The sequence below is a fragment of the Littorina saxatilis genome, linkage group LG11 (assembly GCF_037325665.1).
Source record: "Littorina saxatilis isolate snail1 linkage group LG11, US_GU_Lsax_2.0, whole genome shotgun sequence".
NCBI classification, from domain to species: domain Eukaryota; kingdom Metazoa; phylum Mollusca; class Gastropoda; order Littorinimorpha; family Littorinidae; genus Littorina; species Littorina saxatilis.
In genome coordinates, this window is record NC_090255.1 from 15,231,340 (window position 1) to 15,257,537 (window position 26,198).

General features: G+C 48.6%; 1 protein-coding gene across 1 annotated transcript in view; it reads left to right on the top strand.

The window, feature by feature from the left end:
• Window positions 1-26,198, top strand: part of LOC138979836 (prolyl endopeptidase-like) — a 66,154-nt gene that overhangs the window by 25,569 nt on the left and 14,387 nt on the right. Inside the window, exons 11-12 of the mRNA XM_070352586.1 lie at window positions 23,574-23,678; window positions 24,169-24,246. Of these exons, the coding sequence (XP_070208687.1) occupies window positions 23,574-23,678; window positions 24,169-24,246 (183 nt within the window). The remainder of the gene's footprint in view (window positions 1-23,573; window positions 23,679-24,168; window positions 24,247-26,198) is intronic.

The following is a 26,198-nucleotide window of genomic DNA, read 5'->3' on the forward strand; positions in this document are numbered from 1 at the left end:
CGCCTGCGCACACGTCTGTCCAATTCATCCCAGAGGTGTTCTATCGGGTTCATGTCTGGCGACATGGATGGCCAGGGAAGCACCTGGACATGGTGGTCGGTGAGGAACTGGGTGGTGAGTCGTGCTGTGTGCGGGCGAGCGTTGTCCTGCTGGAATATGGCATCCTGGTCAGCCAGAAGAGGAAGGGCGTGTGGGCGCAGAATTTCCTCCACGTATCGCTGGGCAGTTATGCGCCCTTGGACGTGCACCAGGGTGCTCCTTCCAGCGGTATTGATCGCCCCCCACACCATGACGCCTCCACCACCATGAACGGGTGCCTCATCCACACAGTTGGGCGCGTAACGTTCGTTTACTCTCCGGTAGACCCTCCTCCGACCATCATGTCGCTGGAGCAGGAAGTAGGACTCGTCGCTGAACCACACGTGTCTCCAGTGATTCCGGACGGTCCAGCGAAGGTGCTGGTTGCCCCACTGCACTCGGTTCTGGCGATGGCGGCGGGTGAGGACAGCTCCTCTGTGAGGTCTGCGAGCTTTCAAACCAGCTTCATGCAGGCGGTTCCGCACGGTCTGGTCCGATAATCGGTGTGGCCCGGGGAGAGCCTGGACAGAAGATGAGGCCGACAGGAAACGATTCCGGAGGTGGCGGAGCCGTATGAAGCGGTCGTGAGCAGCAGTTGTCGCCCTTGGTCTTCCCGCTCGTGGCAAGTCAGCAACGGAGCCAGTGGCTTGAAACCTGACCCACAGTCTACTGATGGTGCTCTGGGACACGTGGAAGTGCCTGGCGATTGCACTTTGACTTTGGCCTGCTTGTAAACGACCCAATGCAATTTGGCGGTCTTCTCTGCTCAATCGGGCCATCTTTCGTCGCTGAATTGTCGTCTGATTTCTTTGTGGCGAACAATCCGCTTTTATGGGTTTTGGAAGACATGGTGAGAGCTCAATATTCCCCGAGTTTCACGAGATTACACTGAAGCATGACGAGTGGTCATGCCAAATGAGCAATTTTGACATTGTAGCCACTGATAACGCATGCGTCACGTGCAGAGCTCACTTGTGGCAATGGACGAAAGGTCGACGACCAGATAAACATTTTCTGCAGTTTGGTGGATATCCTTGTAGCCATATAACTAAATTAACCAAATATTACAAGCTATGCGTTTCTTTTTTTGAACAGTATACATATTCTTACTCCGAATCACATATAGCATTGACGCAGTCAGAGATGCAAAGGTCTGAAAAATGCTACCCGTCTTAAAAAATTTAAAGCGAAGCAACCCCACCACAAAAAGTGTAAACGGTATGTGTGACGTCACGACCGCTCCCGAACACGTGGTCTAAGTCATACGACTTTTTCAGCTCAGAGGAGGAGGTCATGATTTTTTTTGCTCGCGTGGCCGGTTTGCCTTGCTTTTTTCTCGGTGCCCTCCGGCCACTACCCATCTTATTCACCTTCTGCTTCATTAGTTGATGAGCTCTTTCCATTTTGTCACGTTTTCGACACGAATTTTGTCTTGGCTACTGGGTCATTGTACATTCTTTGGACTTGTACTTTTCAGTAGCATTTTCGTTTGGCCACCATTTTGGTTTTAGCATGGCTGATAACGTTTTAGAGCGCGGCTCTTAGGGGGATGTCAAGGGTAAGGGCATTTCTAAGCCTATATCTTCGGCTTCTTCTGCTTTACCACCTGTGCTTGTTGTCTTTTCTGGCGACGCTAACATGATTGTAATTTCTGTCCCTTTCTTCTGCCCCGGATGAACTTGTAGTTTAGAGGCAGTCAAGCGCTTTGCATAGCTGAATTTTCAGTAGCATTGTTTTTGCCGCCATCTTTGATGCGTCAGTCTGGCTGACAGTGTCAAAGCTAGCGCGGTGCATACGCGGAGGCTAGGGTAAGGGTTTCCCTAGCCCTAGTCGTCTTTTTCAGAAATTACCGAAGTTGTTTTTTTACCATGTCTTTTGCATTCTGAATGTTTTGCAAATGAAGTTAGCGCCCATTGTTGGGACTTTGTTTGTTTGCCCTCTACGTCACCACACGAGTCCTGTGCTCGGGTGGCGTATTTGTTTGGTTCTCTCATTCCAGATATTCATGATCTTGGTCATGCCGAGATGCAGAGGACCTTGCAGCGCATGGCGAGGCTCCTGCTACGGCTTTGCCGTGGCTTGCGTCTCCCGGACGAGTGGCTCATTACTCAGTGAGCACTAACCGGAGGCTTCAGCTCACTACCAATTCTAAGAGCTTGATTACTTCCTTTGCCCTACCTACTGCAGCACTTCCGGTTCCACCGGACTTGGCAAGCATTAGACAGGATGGTTATAGCAAGGAGAAACTTTCCGTTTGTAAGGAAAAGGATCTTATTGCTGTGGAAGATTACAGCCGCTCTTCTTTGGAGTTGTCGTCTTTGACTGAGACGCTGATCCGCTCTCTCTCTCGTGCGGTTACGTCCTCATTGGATCCTTTTGTGTTCCGGCAGGATGCAGATCCGAAGGATGTTTCTTTGCTTTTCGCCACGTTAGCAAAGGTCTCAGCAGAGCAAATGGCTTTGTCTGCGAGACTGTATGCTCAGACTATTTTCTGGCGACGAGAAGCGTTTTTGACGGGTTCTCGTCTACAAGATAAGAACCTTCAGGACTCTCTTCGAGTCTCCCCTTTTCTGGAAGGCTCTCTCCTTGGACAGGATTCTCTGGATGCACTGCAGAAACAGGCACAGCAGACCAAGGATTTGCAGTTTGTCAAACTTTCTGAGATGGCATTTGCAAAGCATCAGACCAAACGCAGCGGTCCTCCTGCTTCTTCGTTCTCGGCGTCAACCAACACTGGCCAGGGTTCAAAGACTGCTTCGTCTTCGAGAGGAAAGAGTCGTTCTTGGCCCTACCCCAAGACCAGACCTCCTTCTTTCGGGAAGCGGGGGTCAGGTTGAAAGTCTAACCCCCAATGATGCTCCCCCAGTCCGAGCACCCCCTCACCCCCCACTGTTTCGGTGGCGGGAGGCCTTTTTCGGGCCTTACCAGCTTGGTTGATGAGAACGAACAACCACTGGATTGCGGGGGTGCTCCGATCGGGGTTCCGGCTCCTTTGGAGCACACACAGAGCCCCTTTAACCAGAACTCCTCCTCTTTTTCGGTTTCCGGCCAGGGCAGAGGCCGAGGTCGATCTTCTTCTGAAGCAAGCTGTGGAAGAGGTTCAAGATCATGCCTCCCCAGGCTTTTACGGACGTCTTTTTGTTGTCCCAAAAGCCTCGGGAGGATGGCGTCCGTTCTAGATCTGTCACAGCTAAACCTCTTTCCAAGGAAAGTCAGGTTTACGATGGAGACACCCACTTCAGTGAGGGAGGCTCTGAGGCCTTCCGATCGGGTTACATCCATAGATTTAACCGACGCATATTTCCACATTCTGATGCACCAAACAGACCGGAAATGGCTTCGGTTCATTTGGGGCAAAAGGATTTTTCAGTTCAGTGCCCTACCCTTCGGCCTCTCTTTGGCTCCTTGGATTTTTACAGTGGTAGTACGCCAGTTTTGCACACTGATCAGGGTTCAAGGTATCCGTCTCAGGACTTACCTTGACGATTGGCTGATTCTAAATTTTCAGTCCAAGTCTCTGTGTCTCAGCCACACGCAGCTAGTACTGCAGGAGGCAGCAGAACTCGGTTTCCAGGTCAACGACAAGAAGTCGGAGTTGAAGCCTTCCCAGAATTTCACTTATCTGGGGATGGTCTTCAATACAGTAGAATGGACGGTTCAACCCACTCAAAGAAGGGTAGACAAAATTCAGGGTCATATCAGAGACACAACCGATCTTTACATGGCCTCAGTCAGGGCGCTGACATCCATTTTAGGTCAGATACCTTTGGACAGGTGTTGAGAAAAGCCGACCTGGAAAGACCGAGGCTAGTGTTGATCGCACCAAACTGGCCCAGTCAACCGTGGTTTCCGGACCTTCTAAGGCTGGCAAGCGGGCCACCGTTTCCTCTCGAGCTCAAAAAAGGGGAGCTACTTCAGCCACGCTCGGGCATCCCTCACAAAAATCCACAGTGGTCATCCCTACACGGATGGCCACTGTGCGGGAATCATTGAGACGCTCAGGGGCTTCGGCCTCAACTCTGGATTTGGTCCAGGGATCGCATAGGGGTTCTACGTCTTCAGTTTACACTTCACATTGGCTGGCTTGGACCAAATGGTGTAATATTAACAGAGTGAATCCCACTTCTCCCCGTTCAATGCAGGTGGCGAACCACCTAACCTGGCTTGCGGACCAGGGTTGTTCTCCTGCTTCTCTGAAGGTACTGCGATATCAGTTGCACTGAAGCAACTTGGTCGCACTATTTCACTTGGGGGCGTTATCGCCAACGTGATTAAGGGAGCCTCCCTTCGGTTTGCTAAAACCAAATCTCCCGTCCCGGCTTGGGATTTGCTCCTTGTTTTGGAGTATTCGAGATCAGATTCTTTTGAACCATTACAAACAGCTAGCCTTGCTAATCTAGCGCAGTCGCGATATAACCTTCGTGGTTGAAAACGACGTTAAACACCAAATAAAGAAAGAATCTAGCGCGGAAAGCGGTCATACTCACCCTGCTAGCCTCCGCGAGACGCGAGAGTGAAGTGCATTCTCTGTCTGGTTTAGCTAGAGACATCTCTTTTGAGAAAGATGGGTCTCTAGTACTTAGGTTTTGTTCAACTTTTTTAGCAAAGAATCAGAAACCAGATAAACCATCTCCGAAAGTACAAATCAAACCGCTGAGCAATATTTTGGCTCCGTTAGATCCAGATTTAGCCAATTGCCCGGTGCGAACCTTGAAAGCTTACTTGTCTCGCACTGATCCGATCAGATCACCAAAACAAAGACTTCTCTTTATCTCTATCAATACCGAGATAGACAAGGATGTGGTAAAGTCAACCTTGGCTAGATGGATTGCCACATTGATAAGGCAGGCTTACAAGTGGTGGCAAGACAAAGGGGGGGGGGGGGGGGGGGGGCAGCACGGACTCATGAAGTCAGAGCGTGGGCCTCTTCTTTGGCTGTGCTCAAATCTGGACGACTTGCTGAAGTTTTAGACACAGCCTATTGGACGTCAGAGGATGTCTTCTTGAGTTTTTATCTGTGGGACATAGCAAGTGTCTGACAGGATGGAACTCATGGTCTGCCAGCTATGGTAGCTGCCGGACAAATACTTACAAGATGTTAACTGTGAGTAAATTTTTCCACCACCTTAACACTATTGTGACTAGCATTGCCACGGCGTTAACGTCCTGCCTGCCCAAGCTTGCCACCAGGAAACTTCCCAAAAAACAGTAACTGTAAAGAAATCTGTCTAGCAAGCTTGAATTAAGTCCAATCACCACCAAATTTGGTGTACTAATTAAAAAATGGATGCCCAGTTCAGTCGTGCTATTTATAAGTTTGTCACGCGATTTGTTTTAGCATAGGGGGGGTGAAAGGGGGATAATTTGTGTTATTTAACGTTTTTTTGTGTGTGTTTTCTTTTCCACTGCTTTTTTAAAAGTTATGTTTTACAGACCTGTTTACACTACACATTGAGCGTAGTAAACTACGATTTTGGTCCCCAAACTACGCAACTACGCATGCTTGTCTTATACTACGCAAACGTTTCGTTTCGACTACACATTTTGACATTTTGAATACGCAAAAACGCGAGCGAGTTCCGATCCATAATTTGTACTAACCGGTTGTGTACTGCGTGCAAAACATGCCCGGCGCCCGCGAGAGTAGCGTAGTCAGTTGGTCTTGCTGCTGTTATTACAACTATCGCGGGCGTTTCAGCACATACTTTTCTGAACGCGGTCACTTCGTAGCTCATTCTTTCTGGAGGGAAAAAAATGGCTACAGCGACGAACACGGATTCAGAAGACTTTGGCGATCAACCGCCACGGAGCAAAAAAAAAGAAGCTTGGTCAAACTCCCAGCAAGGCTTTTCTGCCAAAGTACTATGAGGAGCATCCATGCCTAGTTTCGTTGAGAAAAGGGAAGCATTTTGCCCACTGCACTGTGTGCAACACGGCTTTTTCAGAGAAGCACAGTGGGCTTTACGACCGTGTAACCGCCACAAGAAAAGCACTTCTCATGAGGAATTCGAGAAATCCCGACCAAAGCAGAGGAAAAATTGGACTGTTTTGTGAAGAAACCCGTGCCAGGGAAAGAAGACCAAGACAAGCTCACTTTTGAGAGATCGGTAACCAGAGCAGAGGCAATGACCTGCCATATTATTATTATTGCCGACGCAAACCTGTTCTGTTTATATGCAAATTTGCCTTCATGTTGATACACATACTCCCAGTCCCTACTTTTTGTGACTTGATGTTCTCAGATTGTCACAGGTCTTGATTATGGGGTCCCACTGTATATGAACTGCATACCCCTCAACATAGCTTTTTTTTAACAAATCATAAATGTTCCAAACTAGTTAATAATTTTTTTCTTAACAAATAAACTTAATGCTTGGCTTGTATTTTTGTGGGGGCTTTGTTTGTATTTGTATGAGGAGTATTGTTCACATTGTAATAGTTTTGTTTGGAGTGTTGAGTGTTTGTTTTAGTACGGTATAAGTAACTGTTCTGTTTTGCGGTTTGGGTTGATCGAATTGAAATACTACACATTCACCTGCCAAACTACACATTTGCCTTATTTTCACACCCAAAACTACACATGGTACATTTCAGGGGTAGGCAGGTCTGGTTTTAACAGAAAGTATTATAAATAATTTTATAACCAAACAAGGTGCAAAATCTATGAATTAGCTGAAATATTGTTAAAATTCTACACAGAAATAAGGAGACAGTACAAAGAAAAAAACAAGCAAATCCCGCATTCACTCACAGCATCCTGACTCAAATGAAACACTCAAATGAAACAAAACTGTGACACTCACCAAATGATGTCTAGGTAATCCATATTGAATATAAGTCACATTTTCACAACAAAGTCCCAACTGTACACCTATGAACATTTCCAAAAGGATTAGGAGGCTCCAGCCATCCATTGTTATCAGTGCTGCCACGCCCCCCTTGCAACTACACGATTCGAAGATCCATGCAGTACCACCCTACCACGTGTAGTTTGCCGACTCATACTAGCAACAACAGGACTGTTTCTTCCTTAATATCACTGCTATTATCGCTTTCTTGAGGCGAAAACAACACGTCGGAATCATGATCTACAGGATCCTCAAGATCCAACATCAGGAGAATCTCCTCCCTTCGATTCATTTTTTTTGTTCGAAAAAACCACTCAAATCTTCTCTAATTTGAACATGGAGGAAGAGTAAGTCACGTGTATCAAGGGAAACAACTCAATTTATTGCAAGCTTCAAAAACCGGAAGCAATCACGAGTCGTGTACCTTGTATGTCTGTTACTCAAATAGTCACTTCCCGTCCGTGGGCGTGTCAGCGCTGTTACTAATTTAGTCACCTCCCGTCGCGAAAGTGTTAATTAGCTTTTTCTTCTTCTTCTGCGTTTGTGGGCTGAAACTCCCACGTACACTCGTGTTTTTTGCACGAGTGGAATTTTACGTGTATGACCGTTTTAACCCCGCCATTTAGGCAGCCATACGCCGCTTTCGGAGGAAGCATGCTGGATATTTTCGTGTTTCTATAACCCACCGAACTCTGACATGGATTACAGGATCTTTTCCGTGCGCACTTGGTCTTGTGCTTGCGTGTACACACGAAGGGGGATAAGCCACTAGCAGGTCTGCACATAAGTTGACCTGGGAGATCGGAAAAATCTCCACACTTAATCCACCAGGCAGCCACGACCGGGATTCGAACCCTCGACCTTCCGATTAAGAGGCCGACGTCTTACCACCCCGCCACAGCGCCCGTCTACCTTAATTAGCAATCTGCTATGTATGTGAGTTGGGTAAGAATATGTAATTTAATCGGAAGTTTCAGAAGTAAACTTGCATTAAATTACATATTCTTACTCCGAGTCACATATTAGCATTGACGCAGTCTCCCGCAGTGGGGCACTGCGGTTATGAAATTAAAGGCCCCTCCTGTTTTGGAACCGCAGGAGCTTTCTAGTTTGCTGTTAGGTAGATTTTTGGTTCCTCTTTCCTGTCATGCTCTCTTTTTCTTCATGAATTCTTTTCTTTTTTCTGCCTTCTTGCTCATTCACCTGTATTTTTTCCAAAAATCTCTTCTCTTGCCGCTTGTCTCGCGATTCATGTATAGTTTAATCTGTTAGTGTTCTGATGTAAGTCCAGCAGTAGATAGGTTAAGCCTATTTTAACATACTGGAAACTGGTAATCTTCCAGTAGGTATTAATTTAGTTTTACTAAAGCCTGCTGGGACACAAGTAATGGGTTAGTGCATTTGTAAACAGGAATCGCTTGACAAGTGGCCCCCTTCATCCCCCCCTTCCTCGTCCTGATATGGCTCTGCGTAGTCGGCTGGACGTTAAGCAACAAATAAACAAACAAACAAATTGACGTAGTCTGAGATGCTAAGGTCTGAAAAGGCTACCCGTCTTAAACAATTTTAAGGGAAGCAACCCCACCACAAAAAGTGTAAAGGGAGCCTTGGTAATGACCACAGACCAGGGTAGTTACCTCCCATTGGTGTGTACTACGTCACTACCGCTACTCAACACGTGGTCAAGATCTTATGACTTTTTCAGCTCTGAGGAGAAGGTTGTGGATTTTTGGCTCTCTCGTGGCTGTTCTGTTTGGTGTTTGCTTGACACCCACCGGCCACATACCCGTCTGGCTTGCATTCTGCATTGTAGTTGGTGAGCTCGTTCGTTCCTTTTTGTCATTATTCGGACAAGAATTTTGTTGTAGGTTGCTGACTTTTCGTCCAGTTTTTGGACTCGTAATTTTTCAGTAACTTTGTTGTTTGGCGGCCATTTTTTGTTGGTCAGCATGGCTGACGGTGATAAAAAAACGTGGCAATGCTGATGTCAAGGGCAGGGTTAAGCCTAAATCTTCGACATCATCTTCCAAACCGCCTGTACTTGTTGTTGTCTCGGACGAGGCACGTAATACCGTTTTGTCCGTACCTATTTCTGCCCCCAATGACCATGGGGTTGGGGGGCAGCCAAACACTTCTTTGTCTTCTATGTCGTCTTGTTCTTCCTCTGTGTCGGCACCGGAGCAAGGTGCTCTCGTGTCGACGCTGCTTAGTTCTTTAGTTCCAGAAATTCGCAGCATGGTCCGAGAGGAATTGAAGCGTTCCACACCGCCGGCCAGCGTTGTTTTCCCCCCAGCAGTGGGTGACGCTCGCTCTTTGGTGTCTTTGACGGTGCCTTCGGCGACAATTTCCAGAGAGGATTTCCTGGCTGCGTCGTCTTCTGCCTCCGCGGGAGGCACGGCCGGTAAGTCGAACTGGTCCACAAGCTCTTGTGAAGCTGCCGGACACTCCCTTTTGGGAAACAGTTCCTTGGTGCAGGATCACAACCGGCAAACTTCTGTTCTGTCTCCCCCTAGCCACGTCGCGGGCTTCGGCGTTTCAGAGCAAGGGCGGCAGCCGTTATCGGCAGTTGCGCTTCCGGTTTTCACCGGAAGCATAGGTCCTCCCGCACAGGCACAAGTAGCTGTCTTGGCCGGAGTTGACCGAGGACTGGCCTACGGGCATTCGGGGTTCCGGCCCCAGTCCATGCATCCTTCGCTTCCGCATTGTGCGGCTTCGTCTGGTGCAATTTCCGGCTTCATCCGGATACACTGTTCCTCTTCCTGACTCTTCCTCTCGGATGTCGGTAAGTGAGGAACAGCGGCTGGCCTACGGGCATTCAGGCTTTCAGCCTCGGCCGGGGCAGTCATCACTCCACCCGTTGGGCGTTGTGGCCACTGCCTATTCAGTTCCGGTGGTTTCAGATATTCCCTCCTTGTACTCTTACCCTCATACCAGTCAGGGTATCAGTCAGGACGGGTTCCGGTTGGACGGGTTTCCGGTTTCCGGTCATCCCGTTCATCAGGCTACCACCAGCAACTGTGATTTCCGTCCGTGTCCGTCACTTGACTATTCTGATACACAGTCTGTAGCAAGCGATCAGACACGTTCTGGATTCCCGTCTAGGCTCAAGGTTGCTCTTGAAGCTGCGGCGGAGGTTCCCGGAGGGTGCATCGGCTTCGGCGGCTTCCGCTTCGGTCGCTCCGTCGGCGATGTCGGACCTCCGTTCCGGGAAGGAGGAGGATTCCTACTTCCGGTTCGAGGAGTCACCTTTGGTGGCGTACCACCTTTCACAGGTTCTGGCAAGACCATCTCCTGCCGGAAGTGGTACCCCCAGTGTTCCTGTTCCGCTACTCGTTCCTCATGGTTCAGTTCCAGAGCAAGCTCAGCCTTGGCTGGCTTCGGCTACACAGGCTTCGACTTTTGTTCCTTCTTGTCACAAGAGGTTCATCTTGCCGAAGCTTAGTCGGAACTTGTTGTCGTCCTTTGCTCTTTTGCGTACAACGTTACCGGTGACGCACGAACTGCTTCCTCTGCTGGCGAAGCAGTTTAAGAGGGACTCGGGTGTTGTGTTTACAGAACACACCCTCTCCTCTTCAGAGGAAATTGGACGACAGCTTTTGGAACTTGCTTCCATCTCGGAGACAATCATCAGAACTCTCTCCCGTTCTCTCACTGAGTCACTGGATCCTTTCACACTTAGTGCAGATCAGGACGCTGATGACGTCTCCACTCTCTTGTCAGCCCTTGCCAGGGTGAATGAAGAGCAGATGAGGCTGTCTTCCCTTCACTACGCTCATTCAGTCATGCGTAGGAGGGACTTGTTCCTCTCGCACTCTCAGTTCACTGAGCAGAACACGAGAGACACCTTGAGAGCCTCACCCGTGGTAGAGGGATCTCTTTTCGGACATCTGGTTTTTGACGCCAGAAGAAAGGAGATCCAGTCGAACAGAGAGCAGCAGTTCTCCGACTTCTCTCCACAAGGGTTGAAGCAGGCCAAGCCTCAGCAGAAGCAGGCTCAGGCCTCTGGCCAAGCTAAGCCGGCAGACAAAAGGCAGGCGCGGTCTGGTTCTCGAGGTTCGAGGAAAAGATCATCGTCGGGCAGGGGCAGCTCTAGCAGCGAGCCTCACCCCCAATGAAGTGCTCCCGATCTCACCCCCCCTCCGCCCTCCACTTTGGTGATGGCGGGGGGCCCCTCCCGGGCACTTTCTCATTGGATGGTCTCTGTACACAGCCATTGGATTGTGGGAGTGGTGAGATCGGGCTTCCGCCTTTTTTGGCAGGAAGTGAAGGCACCTCTGTCCAGGCGTCCGCCGGTTTTCAAGCCCCCCTCCTCGCAGGCAAGGTCCGTTCTTCAGGCGGAAATTGCCTCCCTGCTACAGAAGGGCGCGGTGGAGAGGGTCTTAGACCACAGCTCCCTCGGGTTCTACGGGTGGCATTTTGCCATTCCCAAGGCCTCTGGAGCGTGGCATCCCGTCCTGGATCTATCGCATCTCAATACTTTCTTGAGAGCGATACGATTCAAGATGGAGACGCCAGCCTCGGTCAGAGACTCCCTCCGCCCAGGAGACTGGGCGACCTCGATCGATCTGACGGATGCATATTTTCACATTCTTATGCATCCGGCCGACCAGAAATGGCTTCGTTTCCGGTGGGGCGATCAGATCTACCAGTTCTGCGCTCTCCCCTTCGGGCTGTCTCTGGCGCCTTGGGTTTTTACCATGGTGGTGAGACAGTTCTGCGCACTGGTGAGGTCGCAGGGTATTCGACTGCGGGTGTATCTGGACGATTGGCTCATTCTGAACCAAAGCCAGACAGGCTGCGCGCATCATACCCAGTCGGTTCTTCGAGAAGCCAACATCTTGGGCTTTTCGATCAACCGATCAAAGTCAGAGCTGATTCCGTCTCAGACATTCACCTACTTGGGGATGTCCTTCAACACGGTTTCTTGGACTGTCCAACCCTCCCAAAGACGGGTGGACAAGCTTCAAGCTCTCATTTGCTCCACTTTGCCTCTCCTGCGGGCTTCCCTCCGGACGCTAGCCTCCATCTTGGGGCAGATGGAGTCCATGGCTCTCTTGGTACCCCTGGGAAGAGTTCACAAACGGCCTTTTCAGTTTGCGCTGAAACCGTACGTGGACTCTCCTTGTGTGGACTGGAACGCCCTTGTCCCTCTCCAGGGATGGTTTCAGTCCGCCACCCTTCAGTGGTTAGACACAGATTGGGTCTGCAGGGGTGTGCCGATCTGCAGGGGTGTGCCTCCTCCAGACACGGACATCTTCACAGATGCGTCCTTGCTGGGGTGGGGGGCACACACGGACCGGCATACAACGTCGGGTCTGTGGTCGGCAGAGCAGAGCCTGTGGCACATCAACTTGCTGGAGCTAGAGGCTGCGGCTCTGGCTCTGGCCGAGTTTCGGCCCTCCCTTCAGGCCAAACATGTTCGTCTTTTTACAGACAACACGACAGTGGCAGCTTATTTGAACAAGCAGGGAGGGTCTCGGTCCCCGTCGCTCTCGAGCAGGTCCTGCGAGATCCTGGTTTGGTGCTGGCAACACCAGATCACTCTCACAGCCAGGTACCTGCCGGGGAGCTTGAACACTCTGGCGGATGCGCTCAGTCGCTCCGACAGAGTGCTTCAATCAGAGTGGACGATCACTCACGGGGCGCTGCGTCGCCTTTGGGCCCTGGTCCAGAAGCCTCTGGTGGACCTCTTTGCCACCAGATTTTCAAAGAGGCTTCCAATCTTCGTCTCGCTTTTTCCGGATCCGGAGGCTTGGCAGACAAAGGCATTGGTCATTTCCTGGACGGGTCTGGAGGCTTACGCTTTTCCTCCCTTCCAGTTACTCGGCCGAGTAATCAGGAAGGCGGATCTGGAGGGGCCATCATTGCTGCTGGTCGCCCCCCTTTGGCCCTCTCAGGCGTGGTTTTCGGACCTACTGAGACTCGCTCACGGCCCGCCCATTCCTCTTCACCTCGTGAGAGGGGAACTGGTGCAGCCTCGAACCGCCGTTCCACATGAAGAGTCCCAGCTGCTGAAACTTCACATGTGGAGGTTGTACGGTCCTCGCTGAGGCGTTCTGGAGCTTCAGAACAGACACTGGACTTGGTGCAACGCTCTCACAGAGCGTCCACATCGTCCGTGTATGCATCACACTGGAATGACTGGGCAACCTGGTGCCATGTCCATGGTTTGAACGCGTTGGCTCCACGCTCTATGCATGTAGCAAACCATCTGTCTTACCTGTCCTCTCAAGGAGCTTCAGCTTCTTCTCTGAGGGTGAGGAGATCGGCCATCTCCGCGACTTTACGACAGATAGGACGTTCCATTGATGTCCGTGGCGTCATTTCGGGAGTCATTAAGGGCACGGCCCTTAAGGAGGTTAGGACTCGCACTCCCATGCCTAAATGGGACCTCTTCCTGGCTTTGGAATTTCTGCATTCAGCAGAGTTCGAACCTTTGCGAGACTCTAGTCTTTCCAACCTGACGCGGAAAACTCTGTTTCTGTTGCTGTTAGCATCAGCTCGCAGAGGAAGTGAGATACATGCCCTCTCCGGAAGTCCGGAGGACATCTCTCATGAGTCTGATGGCTCAGTTTCATTGAGGTTTCGCCCAGATTTTTTGGCAAAAAAATCAGGCTCCGGAACAAACATCTCCGCTGGTTCATATCAAACCTCTAACCAAGATCCTGGCTCCCGGAGATCCAGATTTGGTCAATTGTCCGGTCCGAGCCCTTGACATCTACCTTGCTCGTTCGCAGCCGCTAAGATCAGAATCTTTTATTCATCTCCCTTAATACGGTGAGACAAAAAGACATTTCTAAGACGACTCTGGCTCGGTGGGTGTCGGTTCTCATTCGACAGGCTTACGAGTGGAGGCGTTCGGACAAGGGGGGGGGACGCAGCCTGTCTTTCCCCTTGACTCGGCCCGAGTCCACGAAACCAGGGCTTGGGCCTCCTCCCTGGCCGTTTTACGGTCGAGGAGGCTGGAGAAAGTTTTGTGCACGGCTTACTGGCGCTCCGACGATGTTTTCATAAATTATTATCTCAGAGACATCGCGGCTGTCCGTCAGGACGGTTCTAGAGCCCTTCCTGCCTTAGTTGCAGGGGGCCAGTGCCTGGCAAGGATTTATGAGTGAGTTAGATTTTTCTTTCCCACCGCCTTGTTGAAGCTATCTGCTTTCTGAGTAAAAATATATGTAATTTAATCAAAAATTTTAGTAGTAAATTTTCATTTGATTAATATATACTGTTCAAAAAAAGAAACGCATAGTTGCTACTTGCCAAATTTGTTTTATTTTTCGAAAAAATTAACAGAAAATCCAATATTTAGATTATTTGTTTGAAATTTGGTATGGACACAGTTAATTTGCATCTTCAAATCAATCAGTCAATCAATACGATTGGGTGCCGAGGCTGTCAAGTCAGTAGGGGGTGTGACTGCCTTGAGCAGCAACAACTGCCCGGCACCTTCTGGGCATGGACTGGATCAGATGCCGGATATCTTGCTGTGGGATGGTGTCCCACTCCTCCTGAAGTGCCTGCAATAGATCGCGGTGATTTGCCGGCGCTTCTTCTCGCCTGCGCACACGTCTGTCCAATTCATCCCAGAGGTGTTCTATCGGGTTCATGTCTGGCGACATGGATGGCCAGGGAAGCACCTGGACATGGTGGTCGGTGAGGAACTGGGTGGTGAGTCGTGCTGTGTGCGGGCGAGCGTTGTCCTGCTGGAATATGGCATCCTGGTCAGCCAGAAGAGGAAGGGCGTGTGGGCGCAGAATTTCCTCCACGTATCGCTGGGCAGTTATGCGCCCTTGGACGTGCACCAGGGTGCTCCTTCCAGCGGTATTGATCGCCCCCCACACCATGACGCCTCCACCACCATGAACGGGTGCCTCATCCACACAGTTGGGCGCGTAACGTTCGTTTACTCTCCGGTAGACCCTCCTCCGACCATCATGTCGCTGGAGCAGGAAGTAGGACTCGTCGCTGAACCACACGTGTCTCCAGTGATTCCGGACGGTCCAGCGAAGGTTCTGCACTCGGTTCTGGCGATGGCGGCGGGTGAGGACAGCTCCTCTGTGAGGTCTGCGAGCTCTCAAACCAGCTTCATGCAGGCGGTTCCGCACAGTCTGGTCCGATAATCGGTGTGGCCCGGGGAGAGCCTGGACAGAAGATGAGGCCGACAGGAAACGATTCCGGAGGTGGCGGAGCCGTATGAAGCGGTCGTGAGCAGCAGTTGTCGCCCTTGGTCTTCCCGCTCGTGGCAAGTCAGCAACGGAGCCAGTGGCTTGAAACCTGACCCACAGTCTACTGATGGTGCTCTGGGACACGTGGAAGTGCCTGGCGATTGCACTTTGACTTTGGCCTGCTTGTAAACGACCCAATGCAATTTGGCGGTCTTCTCTGCTCAATCGGGCCATCTTTCGTCGCTGAATTGTCGTCTGATTTCTTTGTGGCGAACAATCCGCTTTTATGGGTTTTGGAAGACATGGTGAGAGCTCAATATTCCCCGAGTTTCACGAGATTACACTGAAGCATGACGAGTGGTCATGCCAAATGAGCAATTTTGACATTGTAGCCACTGATAACGCATGCGTCACGTGCAGAGCTCACTTGTGGCAATGGACGAAAGGTCGACGACCAGATAAACATTTTCTGCAGTTTGGTGGATATCCTTGTAGCCATATAACTAAATTAACCAAATATTACAAGCTATGCGTTTCTTTTTTTGAACAGTATACTTACCCAACTCACATCGTTTATTCCCTCCCGCCAACCCCGCTTATGGTTTTTGACTCACATGCGAAGCAAAAGTGAGTCTATGTACTCACCCGAGTCGTCCGTCCGTCCGTCCGGCCGGCCGGCCGGAAAACTTTAACGTTGAATATTTCTTGGACACTATTCAGTCTATCAGTACCAAATTTGGCAAGATGGTGTATGATGACAAGGCCCCAAAAAACATACATAGCATCTTCACCTTGCTTCAAGGTCAAGGTCGCAGGGGCCATAAATGTTGTCTAAAAAACAGCTATTTTTCACATTTTTCCCATTTTCTCTGAAGTTTTTGAGATTGAATACCTCACCTATATATGATATATAGGGCAAAGTAAGCCCCATCTTTTGATACCAGTTTGGTTTACCTTGCTTCAAGGTCAAGGTCACAGGAGCTCTTCAAAGTTGGATTGTATACATATTTTGAAGTGACCTTGACCCTGAACTATGGAAGATAACTGTTTCAAACTTACAAAATTATGTGGGGCACATGTTATGCTTTCATCATGAGACACATTTGGTCACATATGATCAAGGTCAAGGTCACTTTGACCCTTATGAAATGTGACCAAAATAAGGTAGTGAACCACTAAAAGTGACCATATCTCATGGTAGAAAGAGCCAATAAGCACCATTGTACTTCCTATGTCTTGAATTAACAGCTTTGTGTTGCATGACCTTGGATGACCTTGACCTTGGGTCAAGGTCACATGTATTTTGGTAGGAAAAATGTGTAAAGCAGAAGGTCAAGCATGTGAGTCGTATGGGCTTTGCCCTTCTTGTTTAGTTTTCTTTAAAGCCGTATGATCTTGACCACGTGTTGAGGAGCGGTAGTGATGTAGTTCACACCAATGGGAGGTTACTCCCCTGGTCTGCTGTCATTACCATGGCTACCTTTACACTTTTTGTGGTGGGGTTGATTCCTTTTAAAATTGTTTAAGACGGGTAGCCTTTTCAGACCTTAGCATCTCAGACTACGTCAATGCTTTATGTGATTCGGGTAAGTATATTAATCAAATGAAAATTTACTACTAAAATTTTCGATTTCATTAATATACTTACCAACTCACATACCGAATTCCCTCCCAGCCTGCCCCGCAAATTGTGTATAAAGGGGTATATGTTTCAGGACGGAATGAGTGTCACCGGTATACATCCGGCGCATGCGCAGGAGATAACTACTACGGATCATGCCTTATATGGCATGCAGTTTTTGTTTAAGAGTTATCTCCCCATGTTACCATGTAAGAGTGCTTCAATGTCTTAGCAACCAAACGAAGTTATTGCTATCTATGTGAGTTGGTAAGTATATTAATTAAATGTAAGTTTACTTCTGAAACTTCCGATTAAATTACATATTCTTACTCCGAATCACATAATAGCATTGACGCAGTCAGAGATGCTAAGGTGTCTGAAAAACGCTATCCCGTCAATAGTATAAGGGAAGCAACCCCTACAAAAAAGTAGCAAGCTTGCCACACAGGGTTACCTCCCGTAGTGTGCACTACGTCACCTACTGTACCCACACATGATATCCTCATTCGACTCCTTTCAGCCAGAGAGACACCCCCCGCGGGTTAGGGGGAGTCCCATATTGGTTGGGACGAGAAAGAATTTACCCGATGCTAACCAGCATGTCGTAAGAGGCGACTAACCGGTTCTGTTTCTCCTTTTACCCTTGTTAAGTGTTTCTTGTATAGAATATAGTCAATGTTTGTAAAGATTTTAGTCAAGCAGTATGTAAGAAATGTTACGTCCTTTGTACTGGAAACTTGCATTCTCCCAGTAAGGTCATATATTGTACTACGTTGCAAGCCCCTGGAGCAATTTTTTGATTAGTGCTTTTGTGAACAAGAAACAATTAACAAGTGGCTCTATCCCATCTCCCCCCCTATCCCCGTCGCGATATAACCTTCGTGGTTGAAAACGACGTTAAACACCAAATAAAGAAAGAAAGAAAGCCAGAGAGACAGGTCGTTCTTGATTTCGCTCCTGGCCGGTTTGCTGTCTGCTTGAACCGGCCTCGGTTCCCCGTCTGCTCCTAGCTGTTTCTAGCTGGTGAGATTGTTCCTTGCATTGTTGTTTTGCTTTGTTCATTCTGCTGAAAATTTTACGTCCTCTGGACTTATAAATTTGCTCAGTAGTTTGTTGTTGTGGCCGCCATTTTGGTCGCCATTTTTTCTCTAGCACATGTTGTTTTTACCGGTATGTTTGGGTCCGTGCTCGGACTTTGAACGTTTTTGCCAGTAGCATGTTGTTGTAGCTACCTTTGGTGGCTTGTATTCTAGTGCTAGTTTCGGTTCTGCTGAAGTTTACGTCCTTGAGACTTTGTTACTTTTCAGTAGTTTACTTTCTCACGTCGTCGGTATGGCGGACAGTGAGAGAAAACGGGGGGGGGGGGGGGGGAGGCCGAGGGTAAGGGTAAGGGTCCTTTTAAGCCCAAGTCCTCGTCTTCCACGTCTTCTGCTAAGAACCCCATATTACATGTTTCTGATCCTTAGCCTAACACTGTCTTTTCGGTGCCTATTTCGGCGCCGGAGGAGACTCCTTCTGGCTCTCAGACGTCAGGTTCGGCCGCTAGTGCGGCCGTTCTTCCCTTGGTCTACACCAGAGTCTAGCGCTCTGGTGGCTAGGCTTATTTCTGTTTTGCTTCCAGAGATACGTACCCTCGTCCCTGCAGATTTTGCGTGCAGACCCTGTGGCCAGCTCCTTCTCCCTCCCGGGGGTAGGCGACCCTCGCTCGTTGGCTTCTCTGGTGACGCCGGCGTCTTCAGATTCCGGATGTTTTTTCCCCGGGTCTTCGCCGCTCACTTGCGTTTCCGGATCGTCGGCCCAGTCTTCTGGCGCCCGTGATGTCTCTGGACTCCACTCGCTGGGACAAGTTTCTCTTCTTGGCCGGCACTCGGTGGCTTCCGCTTGCGGGAGTGCACCTGAGCATGTCCCTTCGGGGATGCGGCCAGTACAAGGTATGTGCCCGCAGCAGCCGTTTTCGGCAGCTGCTCTTCCGGTTCCCGGAAGTAGTGCCTCGTCGGAAAGCGGACAGACCATGGTCCCATCCTGCTCGAGCTGCGCTATACGTAAGCAGTCGTTCGCGACAGCTTCTCTTCCTGCTCCTGCCGGAAGTGTTGGTTCATCGGTTGCGGTCAGCCCATGGTCCCTTCCGGTTCGAGCCTTACTCTTTTACAGCAGCCGTTTTTGGCAGCTGCTCTTCCGGTTCCCGGAAGTAGTGCCTCGTCGGAAAGCGGACAGACCATGGTCCCATCCGGCTCGAGCTGCGCTATACGTAAGCAGTCGTTCGCGACAGCTTCTCTTCCGGCTCCTGCCGGAAGTGTTGGTTCATCGGTTGCGGACAGCCCATGGTCCCTTCCGGTTCGAGTCTTACCCTTTTACAGCAGCCGTTTCCGGCAGCTTCGCTTCCTGCTTTGGCAGGAAGTGTAGGTCAAGCGGGTAGTGCACAGGTTACTGTCACTTCCAGTTCCGGCCTAGGGTTTCCGGGCTTCGGCTCACAGGCTCCTCAGCACCAGCTATGACATAGGTCTGCTGTTGCTTCTGCACTTCCGGCTCCTCCCGGATTGTCCGGTTCAGTTCCCGCTGCTGCCGTTTGGTCGCCGGTGAATTTTGGACATGGCTCGCCCTCTGGGCATACAGGCTTCGTGCATCCACACACTTCGGTGGTGGCCGCTAGCTCCTCTCTACCACTGTCTTCGGTTTTCGATGCCTCTCAACTTCCTCTCAGTCAGGATACGAGTACCATTGATTGCCAACAGGACGGACTTCAGGCTTCAGGCCTCCCCTCTCAGCGTCACTTGTTGGATTCTTTTGGCTTTGAGCCATCCCCTTCGGTTGTCACTTCGGACTCCAGGTCCGTTGACGATGAGCAGACGCTCTCGGGGGCTCCGGCCAGCTTCAGGGTTGCGCTCGAAGCTGCCGCGGAAGTCACTTCACGGTTGGCGAAAGAGGAAGATAGCTACTTCCGGTTTGAAGAATCACCTTCAGTAGCTTTTCAACTTTCTCGTCTTTTCGCCAAGCCCGCTCCTTCCGGCAGCGGGTTGCCTCCGGTGTCGGTTCTGTTGCTGGTTCCTCACGGTTCAGCTCTGGATCTGGCGTTGGAATACCTTGCCGCTCCTGCGCAGGCTTCCTTCTTCGTGCCCTTAGCGGCTCAGAGGAGATTGCCTTGGCCAAGGTCGTCACGGAACCGGCTGTCGTCTTTTGCCCTACCGCTTGCGCCGTTACTGGTCACGCCGGAACTTCTTCCGCTTCTTTCGAAGCCGTTGGGCAAGGATTCTGTTCTGCCGCTCTCTGAGCAGACTCTCCTATCCTCCGAGGAAGAGGGCCGACAGCTTTTGGAACTCAGTTCCATTTCCGAGACTTTCCTGCGGGCGCGTTCTCGCGCCTTGACAGATTCCTTGGCGCCCTTTACTCTTAGTAAAGAGCAGGACGCGGAGGACGTGTCCACACTCCTCTCCACACTGGCAAGGGTGAACGAGGAACAGATGAGGCTGTCCTCTCTGCACTGTTTCATGCATTCTTGTGCAGAAGGGACTCGTTTCTCGCCCACTCCCAGTTTTCTGAGGAGTCGACGAGGAACACCCTCAGATCGTCACCCTTGGTGGACGGTTCTCTCTTCGGCAACCTGGCCTCTGATGCCAGGAAGCAGGAGATTGAAACCAACAGAGAACAGCAGTTCTCTTCTTTTGCGCTTCAAGCTCTGAACCGGCAAAAGCAGGCCGCACCTAAGCAGGCTCAGCCTCAGCAGGCTAAGACCTCCGCTCAGGCGCACCCTGCTTTCCGGAAAAGATCTCGTGCCCCTTCTCGTGGGTCGGGCAAGAGATCTTCGTCGGGCAGGGGTAGGGGCTCTTCCAGTGGAAAGCCCCACCCCCAATGAGGCGTTCCCGGCTTCACCCCCTCTCCCCGCCCTCCACCTTGGTGATGGCGGGGGGCCTTGCACGGGCACTTTCGTATTGGCTGACTTCCTCCTCCTCTTTGGAGGTCGTAGATCGGCGATCGCCTCGACTCTCAAACAGATTGGTCATACAGTCGAACCCACTTAAAACGAACACGCTAGTTACGAATTTTGACTTATAACGTATTAGTTTTAAGTTCCCAACTGAATACCTCTTTCTTCATGCTTAAAAAAAATGCTTAAAACGAATTCTTTATAACGAATTTATGCTTATAACGAGCACTTTTTGGATTCCCAAGCATGCATAATGTCTGTAATTTACTCACGCTTATGACGAAATCTTTAAACTCGTCCCGAGATCGACATATCATGGGAATTTGAGAAGTTTGAATACATGTGTCAAAGTCTTCCCTTGCGTCGACTGCTTGAACCATTGCTCAACCGATCACTGAATAAAGTTAAACTGATTACACTGTACTCACAAAACAATTTCAAATTTAGAATCAAAGTGATTGATAGCTCAGACACTGAACATGAATGACTGACTGACGTTTATTTCCTTCGCGAATACCAAAAACGAAACATCAATGTTTTGAACGGGAGCCATTGCCAAAAAATATAGATGCCAGAGTGGTTTCCCTTGGACAACGTTTGCGTTCGCCGGTTCGCGATAGTTTATCAGTCAGTCAGTGCTTTCGATTTGGATTTGAACATCATGTTGCAACAAACAAACAAAAAACTAAATTGGCCAAGGTTTGCTACCCGTCGCCAAGGTAAGTGATTCCGGACAAATGATAGGAACACCGCGAATGTGGACAGTGTCAGTGTGTGCGTGTGTGTGACCAAAAACGTAACAACTGGATGAAACATCTGTGTGCTCACTCTCACTCAAACTCAACAATCATCACTCAACATGAGACACACATGAACATGTAACTGAATATGTCACTTTATTGTCTAAACGTGAAGCAGCATGAAAGTTGCGAAAGAAACAAATTGAAACACCATAAAATGTACAAGACTTAAAAAAAATAAAATAAAAAATAAAAAAATCAATCAATTTTCTTAATACTTCTTCTTCTGCGTTCGTGGGCTGAAACTCCCACGTACACTCGTGTTTTTTGCACGAGTGGAATTTTACGTGTATGACCGTTTTTTACCCCGCCATTTAGGCAGCCATACGCCGTTTTCGGAGGAAATTTTCTTAATACGAATTTTGGTTAAGACGAACTTTTTTTCCGATCCCCAGTGATTCGTCTTAAGCGAGTTCGACTGTACCATCAATGTCAGTGGAGTCGTCGCTGGAGTTTTTAAGGGCGCGTCCCTCGAGGACGTCAAGCGCTCTTCTTTGCCCACGCGGGACCTTTTCCTGGTCCTAGGGTTTTTACCCTTGGCGGACTTTGAGCCTCTGGGAGACTCCAGTCTCTCTAACCTTACACGCAAGGCTCTGTTCCTGCTACTTCTGGCCTTTGCTCGCAGAGGTAGCGGAATCCACGCTCGGTCCGGCGGTCCTCAGGACATTGCCCGGGAGCAGGATGGTTCCCGGTCCTTGCATTTTCGCGAGGCTTTTCTGGCTTAGAACCAGACACCAGGCCAGCCTTCACCGTGCGTTCTGGTGAAGCCGCTCTCCCACATTTTGGGCGCAGGGCGACCCGGATATGGTTAATTGTCCTGTTAGGGCCATGGAGGCCTATCTGGCGCGCATCCAACCTATTCGTTCGAGCTCGCAGAAGCTCTTGTTCATTTCTCTGAACACGTCTCTGGATAGGGCCTTTACGAGGACTACCTTGGCCAGGTGGGTGTAGGCTCTCATTAAGCAAGCCTATATGGGAGCCTGTCACGAAGGGGGGGGGGGGGGCTCAGCCTGTCTTCCCCCTCGACTCAGCCTGAGTACACGAATCCAGGGCATGGGCCTCCTCCTTGGCCGTTTTTTACGGTCTCGGAGATTAGACGACGTCTTGCGCACAGCCTACTGGCGCTCGGACGACGTCTGTATTAATTTTCTACCTGAGAGACATCGCTGCGGTTTGCCGGGAGGGATCACGGTCCCTCCCTGCCTTGGTGGCAGCGGGGCGATGCCTCTCCAGAACATAAGAGTGAGTTTGAACTTTTTTGATCTTACCTTGTTGGAGTTATCTGCTATTATGTGATTCGGAGTAAGAATATGTAATTTAATCGAAAATCTTTAAATAAATTTTCATTTGATTAATATACTTACCCGAATCACATAGGTAATTCCCTCCCACCTTCCCCGCTTTTAGTTTCTATGTATTCTAGAAGTCGAATGAGGATATCATGTGTGGGTACAGTAGGTGACGTAGTGCACACTACGGGAGGTAACCCTGTGTGGCAAGCTTGCTACTTTTTTTGTAGGGGTTGCTTCCCTTATACTATAGACGGGATAGCGTTTTTCAGACACCTTAGCATCTCTGACTGCGTCAATGCTATTATGTGATTCGGGTAAGTATATTAATCAAATGAAAATTTAATGAAAAATTTTCGATTACAGCTTTTGTCATTAAACACTGAAGGAAGCATTTGTTTTAAATGCATCAGTAAACTTAATTAATGTTGCAACAGACGCGTACGAAGCATGGTTAAATCACTGATGTTCAAATGTTGTTTTTCTGAAAATATGCCAAGTTTGTTTGAGAATACTCCAAGTGCAGATCAGGGGTTCCCAGGTCTGAAATGTCTGCATATATGGTGCTTTTCTTTGTCTCCCTCAGTAAAGTGTCAAGTGACTACATTCATGAACTGGATAGTGAATGTGTTGTGGTGATCAGGGATTCTTTTTGTGTGTGTGTGTTAGTGTGTTTCTTTTGTCCCAAGCAAAAAAAATCTGTCACAATAAAAGACAGTGGGTCTCGGACTGCTGTGGCACATCTTGACAGATGTTTTTGTCAGAGATTTCACTGCAATGCATGTAATGTTTGTTGACTGTGATCTGATATTGGATTGCTGCGACCTTGATATATGTTGTTGACTTTCAGAGTGAACTGTTCATATATGACTATGCCAGTGGCAGCAAAGAGTTCCAGATTCCACTGGAGGTGGGAAGCATCATCGGCTACACAGGGGACTACAAGGACACAGAGGTAAGCCTGATGCTGGCAGGGAGCTGGCCATCAGTGGCAAGGGGAAAGTCAAAGTGACCACTTTTCTGCCAATACGCGGATTTACCAGAACCGTATTAATGAGGAACCTATTGGTGTGCTCAGATTTGCGTCACATTGCACCAGTTTGAATTTAAATATCAAAATGCTTTCAGACCCCATGTAGAATTTCAAGGATTTGGGATTTTCTTCAGTCCGAGCCATGATCCCGTGGAGATACAAGCATTTACGAGAGTTTTTATCCTGCTTATTAGAGCAATTGGGATGCATATGAGTTTAGAATTTTCGTGAGTAATCAATTTGTAACTGCAGGCCGGTTTCAGCTAGTATGTTAATACACATGTCGTAAAGGGGGTGCAATAGAAGAATGGGATACCTGTTAATGTTGCCAAGTTTACTGTTGACATTCAAGTTTTTATTATTGGATGCCTTTTTCATGTCCAAATCATTTTTGACATTTTTCTGTCATCAGATATTTTTCAAGTTCATGTCTTTTCTGACACCTGGAGTGATCTATCAAATGGATATGAAGCAACCCTATGAACCCAAGGTGAGTTACCGTACTTTCTCCACTATAAGGCACAACTTTTCTCATTTAGTCAAGCAGTATGTAAGAAATGTTAAGTCCTTTGTGCTGGAAACTTGCATTCTCCCAGTAAGGTAATACATTGTCTTTCGAATGAGACGAAAAACCGAGGTCCCTTTACATTGGGGTGTGCACGTTAAAGACCCCACGATTGACAAAAGGCTCTTTCCTGGCAAAATTGTTTAGGCATAGATAAAAAATGTCCACCAAAATACCTGTGTGACTTGGAATAATAGGCCGTGAAAAGTAGAATATGCGCTGAAATGGCTGCGATCTGCTGGTCGATGTGAATGCGTGATGTATTGTGTAAAAAAATTCCATCTCACACGGCATAAATAGATCCCTGCACCTTGAGTCCGAGTCTGGAGATACGCGCGCGATATAAGACTTCATATAATAAATTGTACTACGTTGCAAGCCCCTGGAGCAAATTTTTGATTAGTGCTTTTGTGAACAAGAAACAATTGACAAGTGGCTCTATCCCATCTCCCCCCTTTCCCCGTCGCGATATAACCTTCGTGGTTGAAAACGACGTTAAACACCAAATAAAGAAAGAAAGAAAGAACTTTCAGCCTTGTGCCCTATTGACCCAGTACATATGTACTTACAGTGCTACACAAAGAAATATAACACTCCCTCTTTACATCCTGAACTCAGGTCAAAATGAGTTACTTCCCTTCGGGTCTCATTTATCCCTGACAGGATGCCTTTGTTTTCCTTCTCTGGAGAGGAAATCTTTTTTTTTTTTAACATATTTAGAGCTTTTTGTATGTGTTATTGATCGATAATGATTTTTCATGGTGTTGTGTAATTTATAAATTACAAAGGAATTGTTATGTAAGACAGTTTCAAGCGAGCTATCTTTCGCGGATGTATTTACTGTGCAAACAACTCTAAATATGGCAAAAGTGTCATGTGATAATCAACTTTGTCACGTGATCATAACAAAATGGCTACGGAGCGGACGATACTTTTCTCGTAACCAGTTGGGAGTGATGCAACAATATCACGGTCTCTTTCCCACTCAAAATTTCGACTTGTTTTGACCTTAGAACAATGTCTATCATAACTGTGAAGAACAGAACGGAGATCACTGTCGAAGTCGGCCATTCTACAATCACGTTTGTCTTTCGTCTTTTATCAGAAACATTAGCGAAAAACAAATGGGAGATAACTCTGTGTTCTTGTTTTGATAGATTTTGGCTTTTAGCTCCGCTTCTTTCCCTTTAATCCGCGTAGTAATTATCCATCCTGTCGGAGAGACATGAGCGATAGCGTGGACCGATGATTATCAGAATATCCCTCTGTAGTAATAAGCATGTTTCTGTTACTATGACCCTGGCAAAGTTTCCTCTCAAACATCAGGTCTCATAGTTGAAAACTTGGTCATTGACGCGGGGTCAGAAGGTCAGTGTCTGTTAACTGGGGCAGGTAGCTGCTCTCATTTGAAAAGTATGGGTCATTGACCTGAGGTCACAAGGCAAACCATCTATTTACAATCCAGTATCTTTGATCTCTCTACACTTGATACATGTATAAATGTGTCTCCAGGAATGTTTTGTTTTAATCTTGTGTCGATACTATTTAGTTCTGCCTCGTTATTAGCCATTGAGTATAACTGTTTTATCATCATTGCTTTGTTGTTGTTCTTTGGCCATTTACGTTGAATGAATTGTTATACATTGACATTGTTAGTTGGCTCACGTAAGTGTAGCCTATGCGATCGTAACTTTGTCTGTCTGTGCGTGCGTATGTGCGTGCGTGCGTGTGTATGTCTGTGGTAGAAACTCTAACATTTGAAGACGTCACATTACATTGACGTCACATTATGACGTAAGAGGGTTAGACGTCACGCGAAGGAAGTACTGAAAGTCTCGGTCATTATTATTTTGAGCGCGCCGAGACTAGTTGGCAGT